Here is a 20,690-nt window from a genome sequence, read left to right as displayed (position 1 = left end):
TGAAAGGAGGCTTCATAAGTAAACCAACTCAGAAGAAAGGCTTGTTGATCTGCTTTCAAAAAAGCAGCCATTGACTTCACTAAAGAAGACCAGGTAGCTAACAGATACATGAGGAAATGCTCATGATCATTAGCCACTAACCCATTGCCGTCGAGTCGATACCGACTCTTAGCAACCCGATAGGACAGAGAACTGCACCATAGAGTTTCAAAGGAGTGCCTGGTGGATTTGAACTGCCGATCTTTTGGTTAGCAAGCGTAGGACTTAACTACTACGCCACCAGGCCATTAGAGAAACAAAAATCAAAACTACAATGAGATTCCATCTCACTCCAACAAAGCTGGCCTTAACGCAAAAAACACAAAATAATAAATGTTGGAGAGGTTGAGGAGAGACTGGAACACTTACACACTGCTGGCACAACCACTTTGAAAATCGATTTGGCGCTTCCTTAAAAAGCTAGAAACAGAACTACCATGCGATCCAGCAATCCCACTCCTTGCAATATAGCCAAGAGAAATAAGAGCCTTTACATGAACAGATATATGCACAGCCATGTTCATTGCAGCACTATTTACAGTAGCAAAAAGGTGGAAGCAACCAAGGTGCCCATAGGCTGATGAATGGATAAATTATGGTATATTCACACAGTGGAATACTATGCATCAGTAAAGAACAATGATGAACCTGTGAAACATTTCATAACATGGAGGAATCTGGAAGGCATTATGCTGAGTGAAATTAGTCAGTTGCAAAAGGACAAATATTGTATGAGACTACTGTTATAAGAACTCGAGAAATAGTTTAAACAGAGAAGAAAATATTCTTTGATGGTTACGAGAGAGGGGAGGGAGGGAGAGGGGTATTCACTAATCAGATAGTAGACAAGAAATATTTTAGGTGAAGGGAAAGACAACACACAACACAGGAGAGGTCAGCACAACTGGATTAAACCAGAAGCAAAGAAGTTTCCTGAATAAACCAAATGCTTTGAAGGCCAGTATAGCAAGGGCGGAGGTTTGGGAACCATGGTTTCAGGGGACGTCTAGGTCAGTTGGCATAATAAAATCTATTAAGAAAACATTCTTTATCCCACTCTGGAGAGTGGCATCTGGGGTCTTAAATGCTAGCAAGTGGCCATCTAAGATGCGTCGATTGGTCTCAACCCACCTGGATCAAAGGAGAATGGAGAACACCAAAGGCACAAGGTAAATACGAGCCCAAGAGACAGAAAGGGCCACATAAATCAGAGACTCCATCAGCCCGAGACCAGAAGAACTAGATGGTGCCCGGCTACAACCAGTGACTGCCATGACAGAGAACACAACAGAGAATCCCTGATGGAGCAGGAGAGCAGTGGGATGCAGACCTCAAATTCTCATAAAAAGACCAGACTTAATGGTCTGACTGAGACTAGAAGGACCCTGAAGGTCATGGTCCCCAGATCTTCTGTTAGTCCAAGACTGGAACCATTCCCAAAGCCAACTCTTCAGACAGGGATTGGATTGGACTATAAGATAGAAAATGATACTGGGGAAGGGTGAGCTTCTTGACTCAGATAGACACATGAGACTATATGGGCAGCTCCTGCCTGGAGGGGAGATGAGAAGGCAGAGGGGGACAGAAGCTGGCTGAATGGACATGGGAATACAGGGTAGAGAGAAGGAGTGTGCTGTCTCATTAGGGGGAGAGCAACTAGGAGTATATAGCAAGGTGTATACAAATTTTTGTATGACAGACTGACTTGTAAACTTAAAGCACAGTAAAAAGAAAAAGCATCCATTGAAAATCCTATGGACCACAGTTCTACTATGACACACAGGGGTTCCCCATGAGTTGGAATTGACTCAACGGCAACTGGGGGGGAAAAAAAGTGAACCAAATCAATATGAAACTTAAGATTTCCTGAGTGACGTTTCAGGCCCAAATGTGACTGTGATGCCTTTTGCAGCCTAGAATCGTGTTTAAGTCCGGGACGTCTAGGGTCAGACCTGGTTCAGCAGGCCAGCTCTTCACCCTGCAGCTCAGTGCTGTTGCGCTGTGTGCGCTGGGAGAACAGGATCGGCACCATTCTTGTTCATCGTTGTGTGACGGGCTGCCACAGAGTAGATGCTTGGGAATGACTGAGTAACAGTTACTTACAGACTGTACAGCGTGAAAGTAGAGAGCTTGGTTCTGAAGTCAGAAAGACCTTGGTTTGCATTCTGACACCTCAGTTTGTTAGCTGTGTGCCCTGCGGCAGTTTACTTAAACTTTCTAAGCCTCAGTGTCCAGATCTGTAAGGTGGGGTAATGATTGTATCTACCTCGTTGGGTTATTTTGAGGATTAATGAGAAATTGCATGTGAAGTTCCTGACACAGTGTCTCTGCATAGTAAACCCTCAGCAAGTGTAAACTTGTTATTTTATAAGCCTCATCTATAAAATCGGTGATATAAAGTAGTTATATAAATATTAAATGAGCTTATGTATATACAGTACTGAGCACAGCACCTAATAAGAACTCACAGATGATTGCTGCTATTTGTGTTAGTGACAGCGTTGCAGTGTTTTCAATAAATTTGTGAATATAGATATTTCATAAATTATTGACCTAAATTTCTTTTTTTAAAAAATTGATTTTATTTATTGGCTTTGTTAATACATCTGATGGATATTGAACTCCTTTTTGATAAATGAAACTGATTTTTTAATATGAATGTATAAAACATTCCTTATCAGGTTAGAATTAAGTGTTTTTTAAGTCTGACAAAATAACGATGGGGTCCTAACTATACTTGCCATAACTCTGGGACAAAAGCAACTTTAAAACTATAACATCTACAAAATAATTCTATTATGAAAACATCCTGCATCCCACTTTGAAATGTGGTGTCTGGGGTCTTAAATGCTAACAAGCTGCCATCTAAGATGCATGAATTGGTCTCAACCCACCTGGCGCAAAGGAGAATGAAGAACACCAAGGTCACACAACAACTAAGAGCCCAAGAGACAGAAGGGGCCACATGAACCAGAGACCTACATCATCCTGAGACCAGAAGAACTAGTTGGTGCCTGGCCACAATCGATGACTGCCCTGACAGGGAGCGCAACAGAGAACCCCTGAGGGAGCAGGAGATCAGTGGGATGCAGACCCCAAATTCACATAAAAAGAACATACTTAATGGTCTGACTGAGACTAGAGGAATCCCGGCGGTCATGGTCCCCAAACCTTCTGTTGGCACAGGACAGGAACCATCCCCGAAGACAACTCATCAGACATGAAAGGGACTGGACAATGGGTAGGAGAGAGATGCTGATGAAGAGTGAGCTAATTATATCAAGTGGTCACTTGAGACTGTGTTGGCATCTCCTGTCTGGAGAGGGAATGGGAGGATAGAGAGAGTTGGAAGCTGGCAAAATTGTCACGAAAGGAGAGACTGGAAGGGCTGACTCATTAGGGGGAGAGCAAGTGGGAGTACGGAGTAAGGTGTATATAAACTTATATGTGACAGTCTGACTTGATTTGTAAACGTTCACTTGAAGCTCAATAAAAGTTAATAAAACAAAAAACTATAACATCTAGATTCATATTACAAATGAAGAATGAAAAGGTAAAGATTAAATCCTCTTATACAAGCTTCATGGAGTATGAAGATTATTGTACTGGAATTTTATTGGGAAACATAGAAATTATGCTTTTAGCCCACAGCAGTTATAAATAAAAAAGTTGACAACTCAGATTTTTCCATTGAAGTTAGTCTGAAAAACACTATGACCAAGCAAGTAAAAGTTACCTCTTAAGTCACTGCTTTTACATTGCATTTGCCACCATGGCTACCATCTGCTGAATCTGCTGCAACTTCTAGTAGCTACATTTGTTGGGAGGCTTACTCTCTTCTAGGCACTTGTGAATGCAATTTACATGAACACCTGTTTTTATCCTTTGAACAGCTTTCGGCATGAAGTATTAACATTATTTTGCAGGTGAGGAAATTGAGGCTTCAAGAATCCAGGGAGCTTAACCAATAGTCACCCAGCTATTAAGTCAATGAGTTTCACTCCAAAACCAGAGCTCCTCACCCCCATGTTATATTGCCTTCCTCATAAAATTCAGTGCTTATTTTTCTGATGAACTTAATTTATGTCACAAACATTTATTCATATTTTGCTACAAGAAAGGAGTGTTCCTATTTTCATGCATCTCAGAGTTTGAAGAGTCATTTAGTGAATAATTATTGAGCAGAAATAGTCCTTGGAAGCATCACAGGTCACTGGCTTTTTTATTCAGTTGCCCGTCTAGCCTTTTGAGTAGAGTAGGATATCAGGACAATAATTGCTCCTGCCTTTCCTTTCCCTTTTCAGGTAGACATCACATGAGCAGGGATAGAACCTGGACTGGGAAGAATGAGTTAATCATAAAAGGTGGTCTAGCTAGAAATATTCTTGAGGTTTCCTGACTAGAAGAATTTTTGACTTTGCACAATATTTTGAGTGTTTTGGGTTTTTCAAGTCTCTGTCTTTTCGTCCTTGCCCTGCTTGATTTGGGGGTTGTCTTAGGGGAGACACTTTTATATACAGTAAAATCTGGGAGAACTAGAATTTGATGGGACTACCTTGTTTTTCTGGGCCTTACAAGTTTTCTACCTTTGACAAGGTGCAGTCTCACCACTTTTCCATTGCTCGTTTTAGTGGGAAGTATTTGTGTTTTCCTACTGTGACAGGTTTCTGTCTTACACAGGTTCCAGTTTTTGCAGATTTTACTTTTTTAGCAAACTGGTAATGCTTAGGCAAAAATAAACCTGTAATTGACTATTCAAGGTTTATTCTAGGCTGTGGTCTCAAGGGGAAAGATAAAGAGCTAAGCTTCAAGTTTCTGGCCAAGTTTATAAAGCTAAAAAAGTTAAGGATTCCAAGGAAAGGTTTCTAATGGAATAAAAGGTATGCTGTTTTCTGGAATTCCCCTTCTGGTGTATCCCGCTTCTGGTATTGAATATGGCTAACAGTGTGGAGGAGATAAGGAAGTTCCTATGGAACGACACGGCTCCTAACACAGCCACAGGGAAAGGATTCACAGACTACAAAGCAGGAAGAAGTTAGGGCTGGTTCTTTCTTGATGGGTTTCATGAATGAAGCCCATTTGAGGCTTACCGTCAGTATATTTGGAATTCAGTCAGATGATCAGATTTTATCCTTTGGGTATTTTTCTGCAAAATATTTTTTAGCGTGAGTGTATTTATGAACACTGCTTGTTACTGTGGAAACTCTGGTGGTGCAGTGATTAAGTGCTGTGGCTGCAAACCAAAGGATCAGCAGTTCAAATCCACCAAGCGCTCCTTGGAAACTCTATGGGGCAGTTCTACCCTGTTCTATAGGGTCGCTATGAGTCGGACTCGACGGCAACAGGTTATGGGCTTGTTACTATATTCAGATAAGCTGGGAAATCATATGAGACTGTCAGCTAGGCATTGCGTCATTTGAACAAATAATTCCATCTGCCTCCACGTGTCTATCAGTTTGTCATACTGTGGGGGCTTGCATGTTGCTTGAAGCTATGCCACCAGTATTCAGATACCAGCAGGGTCACCCATGGTGGACAGGTTTCAGCTGAGGTTCCAGAATAAGACAGACTAGGAAGAAGGACTCGGTAGTCTATTTCTGAAAAGAATTAGTCAATGAAAACCTTATAAATAGCAGCGGAACATTGTCTGATACAGTGCTGGAAGATGAGCCCCCAGGTTGGAAGGTACTCAAAAAATGACTGGGGAAGAGCTGCCTCCTCAAAGTAGAGTCGACCTTGATGATGTGGGTGGAGTAAAGCTTCTGGGACCTTCATTTACTGATGCGGCCCAACTCAATATGAGAAGAAACAGCTGCAAACATCCATTAATAATCGGAACCTGGAATGTACAAAGTATGAATCTGGGAAAATTGTAAATCGTCAAAAATGAAATGGAATGCATAAACATCATTAAATTGACTGGTACTGACCATATTCAATCAGATAGTCATATGGTCTACAATGCAGGGAATGACAGCTTGCAGAGGAATGGCGTTGCATTCATCATCAAAAAAAAAAAACATTTCCAGATCTCTCCTGAACTACAGTTCTGTCAGTGATAGGATAGTATCCATACAGCTACAAGCAAGACCAGTTAATACGACTATTATTCAAATTTACACACCAGCCACTAAGGCCAAAGATGAAGAAATTGAAGATTTTTACCAGCTTCTGCAGTCTGAAATTGACTGAATGTGCAATTGGGATGCATTGATAATTACTGGTGATTGAAATGCGAAAGTCGGAAACAAAGAAGGATCTATAGTTGGAAAATACGGCCTTGGTGATAGAAACAATGCCAGAGTATTGCATGATAGAATTTTGCAAGACCGACGACTTCTTCATTGCAAATACCTTTTTTCGACAACATAAACGGTGACTGTATGCATAGACTTTGCCAGACGAAATACACAGGGATCAAATCGACTACATTTGTGGAAGGACTCAATGGAAAAGCTCAACATCATTAGTCAGAACAAGGCTCAAGACTGACTGTGGAACAGACCATCAATTGCACATATGCAAGTTAAAGCTGAAACTGAAGAAAATTAGAACAAGTCAAGGAGAGCCAAAGTATGACCTTGAGTAGATCCCACCTGAATTTAGAGACCATCTCAAGAATAGATTTGACACATTGAACAGTAATGACCGAGATCAGAGAGTTGTGGAATGACATCAAGTGCATTGTACATGAAGAAAGCAAGAGGTCATTAAAAAGACAGGAAAGAAAGAGAAGACCAAAATGGATGTCAGAAGAGACTCAAACTTTCTCTTGAAAGTCGAGCAGCTAAAGCAAACGGAAGAAATGATGAAAAAAAGAACCGAAGATTTCAAAGGGCGTCTCGAGAAGACAAAGTAAGGTATTATAATGACATGGGCAAAGAGCTGGAGATAGAAAACCAAAAGGGAAGAGCCCACTCGGCATTTCTCAAGCTGAAAGAACCGAAGAAAAAATTCAAGCCCAAGTTGCAGTAGTGAAAGATTCTATGGGAATAATATTAAACGACACAGCAAGCATCAAAAGAAGATGGAAGGAATACAGAGTCATTATATCAAAAAGAATTGGTTGACGTTTAACCGTTTCAAGGGATAGCATATGATCAGGAACCGATGGTACTGAAGGAAGAAGTCCAAGCTGCATTGAAGGCATTGCCAAAAAACAAGGCTCCAAGAATTGAGGGAGTATCGATTGAGATGTTTCAACAAATGGATGCAGCACTGGAAGTGCTTACTCATCTATGCCAAGAAATTTGGAAGACAGCTACCTGGCTGACCGACTGGAAGAGATCTCATATTTATGCCTGTTTCTGAGAAAGGTGATCCAACTGAATGTGGAAATTATCGACCAATATCATTAACATCACATGCAAGCAAAATTTTGCTGAAGATCATTCAAAAGTGGTTGCAGCAGTATATTGACAGAGAACTACCAGAGATTCTGGCCAGATTCAGAAGAGAATGTGGAACCAGGGATATGGTTGCTGATGTCAGATAGATCTTGGCTGAAAGCAGAGAATACCAGACGGATGTTTACCTGTGTTTTATTGACTACTCAAAGGCATTCAACTGTGTGAATCATAACAAAGTATGGATATCATTGAGAAGAATAGGAACTCCAGAACCTGTACATAGATCAAGAGGCAGTTATTTGGGCAGAACAAGGGGATACTGCGTGGTTTAGTCAGGAAAGGTGTGCATCAGAGTTGTATCCTTTCACCGGACCTGTTCAGTCTGTATGCTGAGCAAATAATGCGAGAAGCTGGACTATATGAAGATGAACAGAGCATCAGGATTGGAGGAAGACTTATTAACCACCTGCATTATGCAGATAACACAACCTTGCTTGCGGAAAGTGAAGAGGACTTGAAGTACTTACTGATGAAGATCAAATACCACAGTCTTCATATGGATTACACCTCAACATAAAGAAAACAAAAATCCTCACAGCTGGACCATTGAGTAATATCATGATAAACAGAGAAAAGATTGAAGTTGTCAAGAATTTCATTTTTTTTTTTATTATTAACTTTTATTGAGCTTCAAGTGAACGTTTACAAATCAAGTCAGTCTGTCACATATAAGTTAATATACATCTTACTCCTTACTCCCACTTGCTCTCCCCCTAATGAGTCAGCCCTTCCAGGTCTCTCCTTTCATGAGAACTTTGCCAGCCTCCAACTCTCTCTATCCTCCCATCCCCCCTCCAGACAGGAGGTGCCAACACAGTCTCAAGTGTCCACCTGATATAATTAGCTTACTCTTCATCAGCATCTCTCTCCCACCCACTGTCCAGTCCCTTTCATGTCTGATGAATCGTCTTCGGGGATGGTCCCCATCCTGTGCCAACAGAAGGTTTGGGGACCATGACCGCCGGGATTTCTCTAGTCACAGCCAGACCATTAAGTATGGTTTTTTATGAGAATTTGGGGTCTCCATCTCACTGATCCCCTGCTCCCTCAGGGGTTCTCTGTTGTGCTCCCTGTGAGGGCAGTCATCGATTGTGGCCAGGCACCAACTAGTTCTTCTGGTCTCAGGATAATGTAGGTCTCTGGTTCATGTGGCCCCTTCTCTCTCTTGGGCTCTTAGTTGTCGTGTGACCTTGGTGTTCTTCATTCTCCTTTGCTCCAGGTGGGTTGAGACCAATTGATGCATCTTAGATGGCGGCTTGTTAGCATTTAAGACCCCAGACGCCACATTTCAAAGTGGGATGCAGAATGTTTTCAAAATAGAATTATTTTGCCAATTGACTTAGAAGTCCCCTTAAACCATGGTTCCCAAACCCCCGCCCTTGCTCCGCTGACCTTTGAAGTATTCAGTTTATCCCGGAAACTTCTTTGCTTTTGGTCCAGTCCAGTCCAATTGAGCTGACCTTCCATGTATTGAGTGTTATCCTTCCCTTCACCTAAAGCAGTTCTTATCTGCTAATTAATCAGTAAAAAACCCTCTCCCTCCCTCCCTCCCTCCCCGCCTCGTAACCACAAAAGTATGTGTTCTTCTCAGTTTATACTATTTCTCAAGATCTTATAATAGTGGTCTTATACAATATTTGTCCTTTTGCCTCTGACTGATTTCGCTCAGCATAATGCCTTCCAGATTCCTCCATGTTACGAAATGTTTCACAGATTCGTCACTGTTCTTTATCGATGCGTAGTATTCCATTGTGTGAATATACCACAATTTATTTACCCATTCATCTGTTGATGGACACCTTGGTTGCTTCCAGCTTTTTGCTATTGTAAACAGAGCTGCAATAAACATGGGTATGCATATATCTGTTTGTGTGAAGGCTCTTGTTTCTCTAGGGTATATTCCGAGGAGTGGGATTTCTGGGTTGTATGGTAGTTCTATTTCTAACTGTTTAAGATAACGCCAGATAGATTTCCAAAGTGGTTGTACCATTTTACATTCCCACCAGCAGTGTATAAGAGTTCCAATCTCTCCGCAGCCTCTCCAACATTTATTATTTTGTGTTTTTTGGATTAATGCCAGCCTTGTTGGAGTGAGATGGAATCTCATCGTAGTTTTAATCTACATTTCTCTAATGGCTAATGATCAAGAGCATTTTCTCATGTATCTGTTAGCTGCCTGAATATCTTCTTTAGTGAAGTGTGTGTTCATATCATTTGCCCACTTCTTGATTGGGTTGTTTGTCTTTTTGTGGTTGAGTTTTGACAGAATCATGTAGATTTTAGAGATCAGGCGCTGGTTGGAGATGTCATAGCTGAAAATTCTTTCCCAGTCTGTGGGTGGTCTTTTTACTCTTTTGGTGAAGTCTTTAGATGAGCATAGGTGTTTGGTTTTTAGGAGCTCCCAGTTACTTGGTTTCTCTTCGTCATTTTTGGTAATGTTTTGTATTCTGTTTATGCCTTGTGTTAGGGCTCCTAGGGTTGTCCCTGTTTTTTCTTCCATGATCTTTATCGTTTTAGTCTTTATGTTTAGGTCTTTGATCCACTTGGAGTTAGTTTTTGTGCATGGTGTGAGGTATGGGTCCTGTTTCATTTTTTTGCAAATGGATATCCAGTTATGGCAGCACCATTTGTTAAAAAGACTATCTTTTCCCCAATTACCTGACACTGGGCCTTTGTCAAATATCAGCTGCTCATACGTGGATGGATTTATATCTGGGTTCTCAGTTCTGTTCCATTGGTCTATGTGCCTGTTGTTGTACCAGTACCAGGCTGTTTTGACTACTGTGGCTGTATAATAGGTTCTGAAATCAGGTAGAGTGAGGCCTCCCACTTTCTTCTTCTTTTTCAGTAATGCTTTGCTTATCCGAGGCTTCTTTCCCTTCCATATGAAATTGGTGATTTGTTTCTCTATCACCTTAAAAAATGACATTGGAATTTGGATCGGAAGTGCATTGTATGTTTAGATGGCTTTGGGTAGAATACACATTTTTACTATGTTAAGTCTTCCTATCCATGAGCAAGGTATGTTTTTCCACTTAAGTATGTCCTTTTGAATTTCTTGTAGTAGAGCTTTGTAGTTTTCTTTGTATAGGTCTTTTACATCCTTGGTAAGATTTATTCCTAAGTATTTTATCTTCTTGGGGGCTACTGTGAATGGTATTGATTTGGTGATTTCCTCTTCGATGTTCTTTTTGTTGATGTAGAGGAATCCAAGTGATTTTTGTATGTTTATCTTATAACCTGAGACTCTGCCAAACTCTTCTATTAGTTTCAGTAGTTTCCTGGAGGATTCCTTAGGGTTTTCTGTGTATAAGATCATGTCATCTGCAAATAGACATAATTTTACTTCCTCCTCGCCAATCCGGATGCCCTTTATTTCTTTGTCTAGCCTAATTGACCTGGCTAGGACTTCTAGCACAATGTTGAATAAGAGCGGTGATAAAGGGCATCCTTGTCTGGTTCCCGTTCTCAAGGGAAATGCTTTCAGGTTCTCTCCATTTAGAGTGATGTTGGCTGTTGGCTTTGCATAGATGCCTTTTATTATGTTGAGGAATTTTCCTTCAATTCCTATTTTGGTGAGAGTTTTTATCATAAAAGGGTGTTGGACTTTGTCAGATGCCTTTTCTGCATCAATTGATAAGATCATGTGGTTTTTGTCTTTTGTTTTATTTATGTGGTGGATTACATTAATGGTTTTTCTGATATTAAACCAGCTTTGCATACCTGGTATAAATCCCACTTGATCGTGGTGAATTATTTTTTTGATATGTTGTTGGATTCTATTGGCTAGAATTTTGTTGAGGATTTTTGCATCTATGTTCATGAGGGATATAGTTCTGTAATTTTCTTTTTTTGTAATGTCTTTACCTGGTTTTGGTATCAGGGAGATGGTGGCTTCATAGAATGAGTTGGGTAGTATTCCGTCATTTTCTATGCTTTGAAATACCTTTAGTAGTAGTGGTGTTAACTCTTCTCTGAAAGTTTGGTAGAACTCTGCAGTGAAGCCGTCCGGGCCAGGGCTTTTTTTGTTGGGAGTTTTTTGATTACCGTTTCAATCTCTTTTTTTGTTATGGGTCTATTTAGTTGTTCTACTTCTGAATGTGTTAGTTTAGGTAGATAGTGTTTTTCCAGGAATTCATCCATTTCTTGTAGGTTTGCAAATTTTTTAGAGTACAATTTTTCATAATAATCTGATATGATTCTTTTAATTTCATTCGGTTCTGTTGTGATGTGGTCCTTCTCGTTTCTTATTTGGGTTATTTGTTTCCTTTCCTGTATTTTTTTAGTCAGTCTAGCCAGTGGTTTCTCAGTTTTGTTAATTTTTTCAAAGAACCAGCTTTTGGCTTTGTTAATTCTTTCAGTTGTTTTTCTGTTCTCTAATTTATTTAGTTCAGCTCTAATTTTTATTATTTGTTTTCTTCTGGTGCCTGATGGATTCTTTTGTTGCTCACTTTCTATTTGTTCAAGTTGTGGGAACAGTTTTCTGATTTTGGCTCTTTCTTCTTTTTGTATGTGTGCATTTATCGATAGAAATTGGCCTCTGAGCACTGCTTTTGCTGTGTCCCAGAGGTTTTGATAGGAAGTATTTTCATTCTGGTTGCATTCTATGAATTTCCTTATTCCCTCCTCGATGTCTTCTATAACCCAGTCTTTTTTCAGGAGGGTGTTGTTCAGTTTCCAAGTATTTGATTTCTTTTCCCCAGTTTTTCTGTTATTGATTTCTAGTTTTATTGCCTTGTGGTCTGAGAAGATGCATTGTAATATTTCGATGTTTTAGATTCTGCAAAGGTTTGTTTTATGACCTAGTATGTCTTCTATTCTAGAGAATGTTCCATGTGCGCTAGAAAAAAAAGTATACTTTGCAGCAGTTGGGTGGAGAGTTCTGTATAAGTCAATGAGGTCAAATTGGTTGATTGTTGTAATTAGGTCTTCCATGTCCCTATTGAGCTTCTTACTGGATGTCCTGTCCTTCTCTGAAAGTGGTGTGTTGAAGTCTCCTACTATAATTGTGGAGGTGTTTATCTCACTTTTCAGTTCTGTTAAAATTTGATTTATGTATCTTGCAGCCCTGTGATTGGGTGCATAAATATTTAATATGGTTGTGTCTTCCTGATCAATTGTCCCTTTTATCATTATGTAGTGTCCTTCTTTATCCTTTGTGGTGGATTTAAGTCTAAAGTCTATTTTGTCAGAAATTAATATTGCTACTCCTCTTCTTTTTTGCTTATTGTTTGCTTGATATATTTTTTTCCATCCTTTGAGCTTTAGTTTGTTTGTGTCTCTAAGTCTGAGGTGTGTCTCTTGTAGGCAGCATATAGACAGATCGTGTTTCTTTATCCAGTCCGAGACTCTCTGTCTCTTTATTGGTGCATTTAGTCCATTTACATTCAGCGTCATTATAGATAAATAAGTGTTTAGTGTTGTCATTTTGATACCTTTTTATGTGTGTTGTTGACAATTTCATTTTTCCACATACTTTTTTGTGCTGAGACATTTTTCTTAGTAAATTGTGAGATCCTCATTTTCGTAGTGTTTGCCTTTATGTTTGTTGAGTCGTTAACGTTTTTCTTGGCTTTTATCTTGAGTTTTGGAGTTGTTATACCTCTTTGTGGTTACCTTATTATTTACCCCTATTTTTCTAAGTAAAAACCTAACTTGTATTGTTCTATATCGCCTTGTATGACTCTCCATATGGCAGTTCTGTGCCACCTGTATTTAGTCTCTCTTTTTGATTATTGCGATCTTTTACATATTGACTTCAGTGATTCCCTGTTATGAGCTTTTTTTTTTTTTTTAATTAATCTTAATTTGTTTTTGTGATTTCCCTATTTGAGTTGATATCAGGATGTTCTGTTTTGTGACCTTGTGTTGTGCTGGTATCTGATATTATTGTTTTCTGACCAAACAATGTCCTTTAGTATTTCTTGTAGCTTTGGTTTGGTTTTTGTAAATTCTCTAAACTTGTGTTTATCTGTAAATATCTTAATTTCGCCTTCATATTTCAGAGAGGTTTTTGCTGGATATAAGATCCTGGGCTGGCAGTTTTTCTCCTTCAGTGCTCTGTATATGTCGTCCCATTCCCTTCTTGCCTGCATGGTTTCTGCTGAGTAGTCTGAACTTATTCTTATTGATTCTCCCTTGAAGGAGACCTTTCTTTTCTCCCTGGCTGCTTTTAAAATTTTCTCTTTATCTTTGGTTTTGGCAAGTTTGATGATAATATGTCTTGGTGTTTTTCTTTTTGGATCAATCTTAAATGGGGTTCGATGAGCATCTTGGATAGATATCCTTTCGTCTTTCATGATGTCAGGGAAGTTTTCTGTCAGGAGATCTTCAAGTATTTTCTCTGTGTTTTCTGTTATCCCTCCCTGTTCTGGGACTCCAATCACACGCAAGTTATCCTCCTTGATAGAGTCCCACATGATTCTTAGGGTTTCTTCATTTTTTTAAAATTCTTTTATCTGATTTTTTTTCAACTATGTTGGTGTCAATTCCCTGGTCCTCCAGATGTCCCAGTCTGCATTCTAATTGCTCGAGTCTGCTCTTCTGACTTCCTTTTGCGTTGTCTAATTCTGTTATTTTATTGTTAATCTTTTGGATTTCTACATGCTGTCTCTCTATGGATTCTTGCAACTTACTAATTTTTCCACTATGTTCTTGAATAATCTTTTTGAGTTCTTCAACTGTTTTATCAGTGTGTTCCTTGGCTTTTTCTGCAGTTTGCCTTATTTCGTTTCTGATGTCTTGAAGCATTCTGTAAATTAGTTTTTTATATTCTGTATCTGATAATTCCAGGATTGTATCTTCATTTGGGAAATATTTTGATTCTTTAGTTTGGGGGGTTGTAGAAGCTGTCATGGTCTGCTTCTTTATGTGGTTTGATATGGACTGCTGTCTCCGAGCCATCACTGGGAAACTAGTTTTTCCAGAAAATCCGCTGACTGGGACGCTGGCTCCAGTCTCCGAAAACAGTCACTGCTTCCCCGTATTTGTTCGTTTTCCATCTCTAAATGTGTGTTTGTTGTTCAGGGTTCGTAGATTGTTATGTATGTGATCGATTCACTTGTTTTTCCGAGTCTTTGTTGCAAGAGGGATCTGAGGTAGCGTCTACCTAGTCTGCCATCTTGGCCCCGCCTCTCAAGAATTTCATTTTACTTAGATCCACAATCGACACCTGTGGAAGCAGCAGTCAGGAAATCAAAAGACACGTTGCATTGTGCAAATCTCCTGCAAAAGACCTCTTTGAAGTGTTGAAAAGCAAAGATGTCACCTTGAAGACTAAGGTGCGGCTGACCCAAGCCATGGTATTTTCAGTCGCATCATATGCATGCAAAAGCTGGACAATGAATAATGAAGACCAAAGAAGCATTGACGCCTTTGAATTGTGGTGTTGGAGAAGAATGTTGAATATACCATGGACTGCCAAAAAAGTGAACAGATGCATCTTGGAAGAAGTACAATCAGAATGCTCCTTAGAAGCAAGGATGGCGAGACTGTGTGTTACATAATTTGGACATTTCAGGAGGGATCAGTCCCTGGAGAGGGACATCATGCTTGGTAAAGTACAGGGTCAGCAGAAAAGAGGAAGGCCATCAACGAGGTGAATTGAAACAGTGGCTGTAGCAGTGGGCTCAAACGTAACAATGATTGTTGAGCGTGGTGCGGGACGGGGCAGTATTTTGTACTCTGGTACATAGGGTCGCTATGAGTTGAAAGTAACAACAACAACAGTTAACAAAAATCTCCAGAATAAAAAAAAATTAAGATGGTTTTATAATTAATCATCATGGCTGATTGCAGAGAGGACTGAAAGATCTTTAGCTAAAGAAACGTGCAGATTTTTAAGTTATTTTAAGAATAACCTAGTGAGTGTTTCATTTTTTTTATCCTAGTCTTTAAACCTGCAAGACAACAGCCCTCCGGTAATGCTGCTACTAAGAATTATTCAGAGGTAAGGGAAAAAAAAAAAAAAAGCTTTTGTGTTTAAAATCCTTCATTATCAAGTGTTAATTCTTGGATCTACCAAAAAAAAAAAGAAAAGAAAAAGGGTAGAATATTAAAGCTGGAGAGAAGCTTGTTCATCATTTAGACCTGAGAGCTTCTAGAATTTGTGCTTTTATTTTTGTTTTATTTTAAATAATGGGTCTTATGATTGGAAATCCGTAAATATATGTGTATTTTTATGGATAACAGTGTTGAACGAAGAGGACCGATGCATGGCATGCTAATATTGAAGGTGAGCTCAGTGCATATAGAGGTTTTACTTATATCTGAGTTCCTCTCGCCACTTACGCTCTCATAATACTCTGGCTTGTGTCCAAATAGCTGATAATTGAGACGCATTTAAGAGTAAGAATCTAAGGACCTCTGTGTTCTTCACTATAGATTTATGTTAGAGCCTTCATTTAAGAGCCTTTTGCTCTACTTTTGAATTCCAAGAAGAGTCCAGTGTGGGCTTGTCTCTCCTATTACCTCCCTCTCAAAAGCCACGTATTTTAACTCCGGAGCCAATACTCTTCCATCTTGATCAGGGTTTCTCAACAGCAGCTCTATTGACATTTTGGATCGGACAGTTCTTTGTTGTGGGGCCAGTCTTATGCGTTGTAGGATGTTAAGCAGCATCCTTGGCCTCTGCCCACTGGATGCCAATAGCAACCCTTCCCCTAGTCATGACAATCAAAAAAGTCTCTAGATCTTGCCAAATGCCCCCAGAGTAGAGGGGGATATAAAATGGCTCCCAGTTGGGAACCACTGCTCTGTATTATACTCCCCCAGTAGCCTTTTCTCGTATTTCATTGCTTCTAGATCTCTTAAGCTTTTGGCACAACTGACTGCTGGTGATCAACAGATACGTTGAAATCTTCCCTGTCCTGATTCTAGTCTTGCTCTTTTCTCTCTCTTAACATTATCTTTTTCCTCCTTTTTTTAAAATCTGGCTGTTATCTGCTTATATTGAGTATACCAGTGGTAACTTTTACCCTTTTTTATAAAAAAATAATACTTTTATCCTTAGCTCCATTTAATTATTTGCAGTCAACTATTGCCTAGCTATTGCTTCAAGATGAACATATCTGAAAATAAATTTATTATCATGTGTGCATTTTTCTATCATAAGGCAAGAATATGAGTTCAAAAAGAGCCAAGTCATGCCAAACCGACTTTTTCTTTACATTTTTTGATTGAGATTGCACAGTGGTAAATCAGGAGGATGTTGAATGCATTTGATTCCTTCAAGGCACACAAGACAATCTCCTTATAATTTATGCACAAGATACAGAAATATTGTCTGGATTCATAGCTGCTTGAACAATTGCACTTAATGACTTGCTTAATCTTTCAGCCTGGAGGGGAGTCCTTGGGTGTTCTTTTCCAGTATTCTCTCCTTGAATTCATCCTTATCTGCGCTTTTTCTCCATAGATGAAGACATAGCTGATATGTTTAGCAAACATCAGGATAACAAAAACGTAGAGGAATAGCTAGGATTTGAATGATAGAATCAAATATCTTCATTTGGACTTAAAACTAAAAAATGGCATTTAACAGGGACAGATGTAACAGAAATACAAATATACAGCACTTCCAATGTGGTCTTTACCTCATTTAAAATTGGACGCTGAACGTTGGTGGTCTAGCTTCACATCAGGATCCAAGAAGAAAAGCAGCGGGCACTGTCAGCACATGAGCTTAGGGAGCCGTTTACCGATCTAGCTGGATGTCGCTTTAGACACCTGGGCTGCTGTGATGGCCAGGAGGGAAGCGCGCCCAGAGCTATAGATCAGAAGACCCGTTGTGAATGAAGACGACACTGGGGGAGGGCAGGGCTGGGCTTTGGTTCTGGAGGTTGCTGCTTACATGGCTTCTGCCTCCTTATGGCCTTTTTGTATGTTTTTTTAAAAAACACCTTAAGATCCATTTTTACTGAGATGGTTCCATTCCCACAAAAACTCCTGTTTTGTCTTTTCCCTCAGGTGATTGAAGTGGAGCAGTCAGATGAGGAAGACGACATTTTTCCCACCTCGTCAAAAACAGATCAAAGGTAGGACAGTGTTTTACTGCAAAAAGAAACATCTGAGAACTTGAAAAATGATCCAGAATTCTACACCTATACATTTTTCTATGCCATAGAAATTTAACAGATTTCTTTTCAACAAATAAAGTATGTGGAGAAATATACCAAAAAAAAAAAAAAAGACCAAGAACTATTCTGTAGAGTCGATACAGCATTATTATAAGTGTTTTTATTGAAAATTTAAGTAACCTATAGTTTGTTTCCTTTTGTCTTTATTACCCAGTGATTTTCTTGATAGAGAACTGATGATCCTAGCTGAGAGCAATGACATGAGCAAGAGTTTTAGAAATACGGGGGAGTTTGAAGAAAAAATTTTATGTTGATATTTCTCAAACATTTTTTTTTTAATTGTGCTTTAAGTGAAAGCTTACAAATCAAGTCAATGTCTCATACAAAACTTATATACACCTTGCTATGAGACAGCACACTTCTCTCCCCCCTGTATTCCTTGTGTCCATTCAGCCAGCTTCTGTCCCCGTCTGCCTTCTCATCTTGACTCCAGACAGAAGCTGCCCATATAGTTTCATGTGTCTACTTGAGCCAAGAAGCTCACTCCTCACCAGTATCATTTTCTGTCTGATAGTCCACTCCAACACCTGTCTGAAGAGTTGGCTTCGAGAATGGTCCCAGTTTTGAGCTAACAAAGGGCCTGGCGACCATGACCTCCAGAATCCCGCTAGTCCCAGTTAGACCATTATCTCAAACATTTGTTTATGAGCTCAATCTTTCTTCAATATGTAAGGAGAAAAGTAAAATTTGATTAAATTAATTAAAATAAGATAAATTTAATTTCTCCCTTATGAAAGACATTATATACTAAATAATGAGATTTTTATCAAGTAGAGATGCACTTGGGAATCCAAAAACCATTTTGATATCTAAGATTTTCCACCTCTCCCAGGAACCAATTTTCATTCCTGGGGTGATACTGACCCCATCAAGAATATACTTTTTATGTGAACTAAGAGCCTGTGTTTGAAAAACTGGTAAATGTAGTTCCACATCCACATACTTATTCAGTTTAATATTATGCTAGGTGCTTTTTTTTTTTCTTAGGTGCTAGGGATATAGAAAGATGAAAGAAATGTCCCTCCCTTCAAGGAATTTACACTTTACTGGTATGCTAATTACAGGGCACTATATTCTACCAAGATAAATGCTTTATTCAAGTACAATAAAACCTTTGTAGTCCTGGGGTGGTACAAATAATTGAAGTTCAGATATACTCAGAGGCACCTCAGAGGAAAGGCCTGGCAATCTGCTTCTGAAAATCAGCCATTAAAAATCCTGTGGAGCTCAGTGCTACTCTGACACACGTGGAGTTGCCATAGGTCAGAATCAGACCGTCTCGACAGCAGCTGATTCAGTGAAGTCTAACAAGTGCCAATGCCTTTCTGGGAAAGGTCATCGCAGATTTCACAAAGAAGCTGACATTTGAGCTGATGATCAACAGATGTGTAAGAATGCTTTGATGGAAATGAACAAGGTGCAATAAAAAAGAGTAATGTCAGCAGGAGTAGGTATGTACTTGATCAGGGAAAGCCTGTGAGGAGGTTACACTTAAGCTGAAAGTTTCAGAATAAGGGAGACTTGGCCTTGCAAAAAGCAGAGGGAAAAGCATATGAAAAGACTCCTGGGCAAGAAGCAAGCTCAGTGTGATCGAGGAGCTAACTAATATGGCTAAAGCGTGGTGGAAAGAGAGGTGGTATGAGATGAAGTTGGAGAGGAGAGTCGGGGGTAAATCATAAGCAGGAACAAGTGAGCATGGTAAGGGTTTTGGACTTTATTATAAATGCAGTGGGAAGTCAGTGAAGGATTTCAAGAGAGGAGTACATGATCTGATTCACATTTATAAAGGATCCTTATGGATGTGGGAGGACAAGAGTTGAAACAGGCTGACCAGAAAGGAGATTATTGTAGATAGTCCAGGTAAGAGAAATGATGGAGGCTTGCACCAGGGTGGGATGGCGGAAACGGAGAGAATAGATGGTTTCAGGAAGTACATTTTTGAAAGTAGTCATGGCAGAACTTGGGGTAGATGGAATGTTTGGAGTGAGGGAGAGTGAGGAACCATGATTAATTTCCAGGTTACCTGCTTGAGCAGTTAGGTAGTGCTCAAGGGCAAAAAAAAGAAGAAAGAAGCAGATTTTTGAAGGGGACAAAGGGAATCAAAGCTCAGACTTTAAACATGTAAAGTTTGAGATGCCTATGAAATTTTCAGGAGGAGATATTTCCATAATGGGCAGTTGGATACATGATTCCAGAACTCAGATGAGAGGTTTGGACTAGTACCTAAATTACTTATCAACAGTGTATAGATGGTATTTAAAGCCATTGAAATGGGTGGGATCACCTTGGAAGAGAAAAATTGAAAGCGATGAGAGCGGATGTTCTAATCCTGGGATTTCAGCTTTTAGTGCTTAGGTAAAGCAGAAGAGAAGCAACAAGAGAGACATGAGGAAAATTCAGATGTGTATAGAGTTGAAGAAATAAGTTCTGGCCTTTGTAGAAGGAATAAAAAATACCAGATTGGCATAGTTCAGGTTGGTTCATGTATTTGTGGCGTAGGCAGTTAAGGGAGTTCTTTTAGCTCCTACAAAGGTTTACTTGAATTCCTTAAGCTGAGTTATGTGTATTAAACGGGACTCCTTTGGTTCCAGTTGATGGAAACCCACCTGAAATTCACTTTGGGAAAAGATTTCCTAGAAGAATATTGGGATATCTCAGGCATTGAAGGAGGAATCTCTTTGAGAATACTTGTTTGGTTGTTCCTGCCTTTGTAAATTAAAACACACACATATGATCAGGCCCAGCTTTCTGTTTTTTTGTTAGTTTGTTTTTTTTTCAGTAGTGGACCAGTAGTTGAGCAGAATGGGGAAGTTTCGCTAATATGGGGGCCTTATTTTTTTACTGGTTGTTCAGTGGCAGAATTCTCACCTTCCGTGCTGGAAACCCTGGTGGCATAGTGGTTAAGCGCTACAGCTCCTGACCGAAAGCTCGGCAGTTCCAGTCCACCAAGTGCTCCTTGGCAACTGGCAGAGCAGTTCTGCTCTGTCCTATCGGGTCGTTAGGAGTGGGAATCCACTCACTGTCAACAGTATGCAGGATATCATGGGCAGGCACTGCTCACCTGTCAGTGAAGACTTGCTTATTGCAATCATGCCGAACAGGGTTC

General features: G+C 39.7%; 1 protein-coding gene across 6 annotated transcripts in view; it reads left to right on the top strand.

Moving 5' to 3' along the window:
- MRE11 (MRE11 homolog, double strand break repair nuclease) overlaps positions 1–20,690 on the top strand; it is an 87,796-nt gene that overhangs the window by 52,739 nt on the left and 14,367 nt on the right. For all 6 annotated transcript variants that reach the window (XM_064288830.1, XM_064288833.1, XM_064288832.1 and 3 more), the window contains 2 exons: positions 15,338–15,396; positions 17,415–17,482. In XM_064288830.1, coding sequence (XP_064144900.1) covers positions 15,338–15,396; positions 17,415–17,482 — 127 coding nt within the window. The remainder of the gene's footprint in view (positions 1–15,337; positions 15,397–17,414; positions 17,483–20,690) is intronic.

The sequence above is a fragment of the Loxodonta africana genome, chromosome 7 (genome assembly GCF_030014295.1).
Source record: "Loxodonta africana isolate mLoxAfr1 chromosome 7, mLoxAfr1.hap2, whole genome shotgun sequence".
In the NCBI taxonomy this organism is placed as follows: Eukaryota; Metazoa; Chordata; class Mammalia; order Proboscidea; family Elephantidae; genus Loxodonta; species Loxodonta africana.
Note: the sequence above shows the minus strand (reverse complement) of the source record. Positions and strands in the feature narration are given on the sequence as shown.